This window comes from Aureococcus anophagefferens (genome assembly GCF_000186865.1).
Source record: "Aureococcus anophagefferens unplaced genomic scaffold AURANscaffold_180, whole genome shotgun sequence".
NCBI lineage: Eukaryota > Pelagophyceae > Pelagomonadales > Pelagomonadaceae > Aureococcus > Aureococcus anophagefferens.
In genome coordinates, this window is record NW_008705722.1 from 3,959 (window position 1) to 10,189 (window position 6,231).

The window sequence follows — 6,231 nt, forward strand, 5'->3', positions numbered from 1 at the left end:
CGCGCGCGGCGTCCGGTCGTGGGCCGACGTGCCGACGTGCCGCGCCGCGCGGAAACCAAATCTTCAACCCGACTTCAATGTGAGCGTATTCGACTGTTTTGACACGAGCTCTTCGGCTGGGCGTCGAGAACTCGACGAGAGCGATCGATCCGTCCAAAAATCAGCCGAATCGACTTCGATGTGACCGAGCGAGAGAATTCTCAAGTTTGGTCAAGACCACCCAAACCAGTGGTTGGTTTCCACGCAGGTGCCGCGGCGCCGTCAAGGTCGCCGAGGCGGCCGCGTGCCGCGTCCACGGCGACGCGTCCTACTGGCCGGCCCTCGCGCTCCTCTTCGACGAGGCGCTGGGCGCGCTCGTCGGCGAGCCCGCGTGGCTCGCGAACGCGGGCTGCGAGTACGACCTCCTGTCGCTCTGTCGCGCGGTCTACGTCGCGCTCGTGCTCGCCGCGGACCCGGCGCGGCTCGGCCGGCCGCCGCCCGCGCCGCCGCGCCACGACGGGCCGCGCCGCGCGCTCCTCGCGCTCCCGGGCGTCGGCGCCGCGCCCGTCGCGCGGCTCGAGGACGACCTCCGCGCGGTCGCCGCGCACAAGGACCAGAAGAACGCGTTCCACGAGCTCGTCGTCCTCGCGCTCAACGCCAAGCCCCGGGCCGACGACGGCGGCGGCGGCCCCCCGGGGCCCGCGCCGCCGCCGCCCGCGGGCCGCCGCGTCGACGCGTCCTCGCTCCGCGGCGCGACGCCCGCGGTCCTCGACCTCCCGGGCGACATGGCCGGCGCCCGGAAGCTCGTCCCGGCCGCCGACGGCGGCGGCCTCGGGGCGCCGAACCTCGCCGACCTCTTTAAGGACTAGTCCGCGGCGGACCAGGGGCCGCGCCACTCGCCGCCCTCAGAGGCTCGCTCGCCGCGGCTTCAAGCACTCAACACTAGTGTCAAGTCCGACTCGTCACGTAGGAAGTTGAAGTCATCTGGGTCCGTGCATTCCACCGAACTGGAATCTCGACGAGATGGTGAGCTGCCCCGGCCTTCTCGAATCCCGATAGATGGTGAGCTTCCCTAACCTTCTCGCGTTCGCGCTCGTCGCGGTCGCCAACTCGCGAAAGATCTCTCCGAAAGAGCTGCAGCGCCGGGAGCAGCGGAAGCGAGAGCGGGAAGGGCTGCGCGGGCCGGCGGCCGAGCAGGCTCTGCAGGACACTGCGCGCACGCAAGCGAGCCCCGCCCTGCGCCTCGAGACGCAACGCGCCGAGCTCGAGGAGCGGCTCGCCGAGCTCGAGACGCGGGGCGCCGCGCTCGCCGCGGAGACGGCGCGCGTCGAGCACGGGCTCGCCGACGTCCTCGAGGCCCTCGACCGCGCGAACGGGACGGACGCCGCGGCGGCGCCTCCGCCCGCGGCGGCGCCCGCGGCGTGCGCGGCCCCTCCCGCGGGTGGCAACGCGACGGTCGTGCGCTTCGGCGCCGTCGACGAGTCCGGCCTCCGCGTCGCCGGGCGGGGCTGGGGCCGCGTGCTGGCGAAGTGGCGGTGCGCGAAGCGGATGAAGATCGCGGTGCTCGGCGGTTCCATGACGTGCGGCGGCAACCTCGCCAAGTCGGACGAGGACAAAAAGGGCAAGGCCTGGCCCTCGCAGCTCCTGGCGAAGCTGCGGTCGAGCCTCGGCGCGGGCGTGAGCCTGCACAACGCCTGCGTGCCGGCGTCGTCCCTGGGCTGGTGCGTGAGCCTGCTGTCGACGCGCGTGCTCGCGGGCACGGACGTCGTCGTCGTCGACTACTCGCAGAACGACAACCGGCCGACGATCGAGGACGCGCGCGAGGGCGGCGCGGCCGTCGACGCGTCCGTGCGCCGCGTCGCCGAGGCCTTCCTCGTGGCCCTGGCGAAGCTCGCGAGGAGCCGGCGCGAGCCGCCGCCCGCCGTGCTCTTCCTCACGACGATCCTGCCGCCCAAGTTCCACATGCCGACGACGAAGCCGGCCTTCGGCGACTGGCGCGCGCTCTGGGCCGACCCGGAGCGGGCCGCGGCCTACGCGGCCGTGCTCCGGGGCCACGCGCGCATCTACGACCGCGTCGCGACGTTCCACGGCGCGTCGTCCTTCGCGCTGCAGGACCACGACGGCCTCTGGCCCGCGGGCGAGCTCCTCGGGAACGCGCGCCTCGCCGAGCTCTGGCGCGCGCCGGCCTCCAAGGGCGGCGACGTCGACCACCACCCGGGCGCCGCCGCGCACGCGTTCGTCGCCGACGCGGCGCACGCGGCGGTGCTCGCGCTCGTGCGGCGCGCGGAGCGCGGCGACGGCGCCGTCGTCCCCGACTGGGCGCCGGGCAACGGCACGCTGTCGAGCCCCGACGAGCTGGCGGAGCTCGCCGCCTGCTCGCTGGGCATGGCCGCGCGCCACGTCGCCGCCGACGCCGACGCCGCGGGGCGCCCGGGCGCCGAGGTCCGCGCGGGCGGCGGCTGGGCCCTGGGTCGGGACCGCCCGGACAAGCCCCCGGGCTGGATCGTCAACGAGACCGCGGCCGCGACCTCCGAGCTGTCGATCGTCGTCCCCTGCGGCAAAGCGAGCACCGTCGGCCTCGAGTACCTCCGGAGCTACGAGCACATGGGCTCCGCGCGCGTGTCCTTCACGACGATCGACGTCGAGAAGGACAAGTTCAACGAGCTCATCTGCGCGGGCGACGACGAGTGCGCGGCCTACGCCGCCGCCGCGCCGAACTCGAAGACGCGCGTGAAGGTCTCGGCCGTCGAGACCGCCTCGCTCAACGCGACCTGGCCCCAGGCCGAGTCCCTCGCCGTCGTCAGGCAGTTCAAGGTCAAGTGCCGGAACTACCGCATGGTGTGGAACCCCGTCGTCGTCAGTTCAAGCTCCTCTCCGCCTTCGCGTGCTAGGGTCCCTTCGAAGACCCCGCAGCACACGAGCGCCATGAAATCCCCACGTTAAAGCACCCATAATAATAAGAAGAATAGCTCCGCAGTCTCGGGAAGTGTCTCCGGAACGAGTAATCACTAAGACTTGAAGGATCATTGAACGGAAAGGTGCACTATTTTCGCCACGCATCGCTTGGGGAAACGAGGCCAAGCGTCGAGCGCGTCGGCCGTCGCGCAGGAAGGAGACCAACTCTCGTCGAGGGCGTCGGCCGTCGCGCAGGGAAAGGAGGCCAAGCGCGTCGAGCGCGTCGGCCGTCGCGCCGGGAAAGGAGGCCAGGCGTCGTCGACAGCGTCGGCCCCCGCGGCGGCGCCGCCCGCCCCCGCGCCGGCGCCTCGGCATGGTCGTCCACGATGGCGAGGTGCCGCCGCCGCTGCTCTTCTTCACGGCCGTCGTGTGCACGTCGGTCATGGCGAACTTCACGCTCCTCGTGCCCGTGTCGACGTACTACAGCGCGACGCTGCTGGAGAGCGGGGTCATCGTGTCGAGCTACGCGGGCGGCGCGCTCGTGAGCCTCTACTTTTGGAGCACCTACGACCGCTACAGCATCCGGCCGGCCTACGTCGCGCAGGCGGCGATCATGTGCGGCGGGAACGCGCTCTTCGCGGCCGTGTGCCTCGCGGACCTCGGCGCGTCGACGACGTTCTACGGCCTCCTCGCCGCGCGGTTCGTCGTGGGCCTCGAGGCGGGCGCGATGTACAACGCGAACCTCGCGCTCGTGGGCTACTCGGCGGCGGAGCACCGCGTGCGCTACCTCGCCATGTACCAGTCGTTCGTCGGCGTCGGCCTCGTGCTCGGGCCCGCGATCTCGAGCTCGTGCCTCGCCGTCGCCGAGGCCCTGGGGTCCGCCGCGCTCGAGGAGTCGCTGTCGGCCGTCGTCATGGCGGCCTGGGGCGCGTGCGTGCTCGCCGCCGTCGCCGCGCGGCTCCCCGACGACGCGGCGCTCGAGGCGGCCTACGGCCGGCCCGCGGCGTCGGGCCTCGACGACGACGACAAGGGCCGCGCGCCCGCGCCGGGCCTCTTCGGCCTCGACGGCCGCGACTCGCTCCTCGGCGAGATCTTTCTCGGGAACCTGCTGCGCATCTACCAGCGCCTCGGCTGGGAGGTCGGCGCCGTCGTCGTGCTCGCGGACAACTACGGCTGGGGCTACATCGCCGCGGGCTACAGCCTCAGCGCCTTCGGCTTCGCGCAGGCCGCGGGCCAGTACGCGTTCGCCGTCCGCGCGGGCGCCGCGGACCCGGGCACGGCGCTCGACCGCCTCGAGTTCGTCGAGGGCCTCGCGATCGGCGCGCTGTTCACGCTCGCGACGGCGGCGGGCGCGATGAGGGGCTTCCTCAACGCCGTCTTCGTCGCCGCGTCGCTCGTCTTCTACCTCGCGAACTGCCTCACGTCCGCGCCCTACAACGCGCTCATCCTCGACAAGGCCGCGGGCCTCGACCGGGAGGAGATGCTCCTCGCGTCGCAGTACGGCATCAACTTCGCGCTCGGCCTCGCGCCCATCGTCGTCCGCGGCGCCATGGAGGCCGTCGGCTCGCCGGGCGACGAGCAGAACACGCTCGCGGCCGTGCTCCTCTGCGGCTGGGCCGCGCAGACCGTGCTCAACGGCGCGCTCACGGGCCGCGTCGCGTCCGCGCTCGTCGCGACGCTCGGCCTCGCGACGGCCGCGCTCGTCTTCTGGGCCATGCTCGACAAGGGCGTCGGCGGCACGGGCTGGGCGAACGTCTTCTCCTGGCACCCCGTGCTCATGGCGCTCGCGTTCTTCGCGGCGATGACGCTCGGCCAGCTCGCGTACAAGGACGACTTCGGCCCGGCGCCGAACGTCAAGGAGGACCGGCGCCGCGTCCACGGCGCACTCATGGCGCTCGCGTTCGTCCTCGCCGCCGCGGGCTACTGCTTCATCTTCACCGCGCACGAGGAGAGCGGCGAGTCGCAGGTCGGCACCGACGAGACCTGGTCGCGCGCGGTCCACGTCTGGATGGGCTACCCGACGCTGCTGTGGCTCGTCGTCCAGGCCACGGCGGGCGCGCTCAAGGCGCGCACGCTCGAGGTGCTCGGCGAGCGCACGTTCAAGTGGCACGGCGCGTCCGGCGAGTACCTCCTCGTCGCCGGCTACCTGACCTCGCTCTGGGGCTTCTGGCTCAAGTTCAACTACCGCGCGCTCGGCGGCTGGAACACGCAGCTCAAGCTCGCGCTCACGGCCCTCACGGCCGCGCTCCTCGGCCTCAAGCTCCTCCCGGCGCCGCGGCTGCCGCCGCTCGTCGACGCGGCCGACGCGGACGCGACGACGGGGCTCCTCGACGCGGCCAAGGAGGCCGAGCGGCGGAAGGCCGCGGCCGCCAAGGCCGAGGCCGACGCGGACCTGCCCTAGGCGCGGGCGGGGGGGGTGAAGTACGTTCCTACTCGGCGGCGCCGTCCCGCGCGATATCGGGGGGGGGGGGCGGGGGGGCCTAGGAGAAGACGGTCGTCCAGACCTGGGGCGCGAGCGCCTCGAGCGCGGCCTTGATCGCGGCCTCGGCCTGCTCGTCGGGCGCGAGGGCGATCATGAGGCCGCCGCGGCCCGTGCCGGACATCTTGGCGCCGGCCGCGCCGGCGCCGCGCGCGGCGAGCACGAGCGCGTCGAGCTCGGCGCAGGACACCGTGAGCTTCTGGCAGAGCGCGTGGTTCTCGTAGAGGCACGCGCCGAGCGCGGCGACGTCGCCGGCGTCGAGGGCGGCCTCCGCGCGCGCGAGGAGGCCGACGTAGGCCTGCAGGAGCCCGTCGAACCAGGCCGGGTCCGATTCGCGCTTCGCGGTGACGTCGGCGACGACGGCGGTCGTCGACGCCGTGATGCCCGTCGACGCGTAGACGACGCGGATGGGCGCCGGGAGCGCCTTCTTCTCGCGCGGCATAAATGAAGTCATAAGTGTTTGGTGCCCGCGCAAGGCTCGCGCGAGAGCCTCGCGAGGCGTCGGCCACGGGCGGCATCGCCACCGCATCGCCGTCCGGTCCCCGGCCCCCGGGCTGGCGACAAGTTTGGCTGACAGACAGCCAATTAACAACAGTGGGTTTCGGGGTTCGCCGACAAGGCGGAGCATGCCCGAGTTTGCCGCCGCTACGCGTCGTGGGCTGCGTGGTCGATGTGGGTTTTGAGGAGGTCCTGGTGGGCCCGGAGGTCGTCGACGGACGCGTCGAGGTCCGCCCGGAGCCGCGCGCACGCGTCCCGGAGCGCGCGGTCGCCGACGGCGCCGGCGCCGTCGCCGTCGCCGCCGTCGCCGTCGGCGGGCGCGACGGGCGCGGCGCGGCCCGGGCAGGCGCCGAGCGCGCGCGCGGCGAGGCCGTAAACGT

General features: G+C 73.2%; 1 protein-coding gene across 1 annotated transcript in view; it reads left to right on the plus strand.

Moving 5' to 3' along the window:
- Nucleotides 1-5,275, plus strand: part of AURANDRAFT_68505 (hypothetical protein) — a gene marked incomplete at both ends in the record, with an annotated part of 9,147 nt that extends 3,872 nt beyond the window's left edge. Inside the window, 3 exons of the mRNA XM_009044199.1 lie at nt 248-785; nt 1,186-2,835; nt 3,269-5,275. Coding sequence (XP_009042447.1) covers nt 248-785; nt 1,186-2,835; nt 3,269-5,275 — 4,195 coding nt within the window. The remainder of the gene's footprint in view (nt 1-247; nt 786-1,185; nt 2,836-3,268) is intronic.
- Nucleotides 5,276-6,231: the final 956 nt, after the last annotated feature.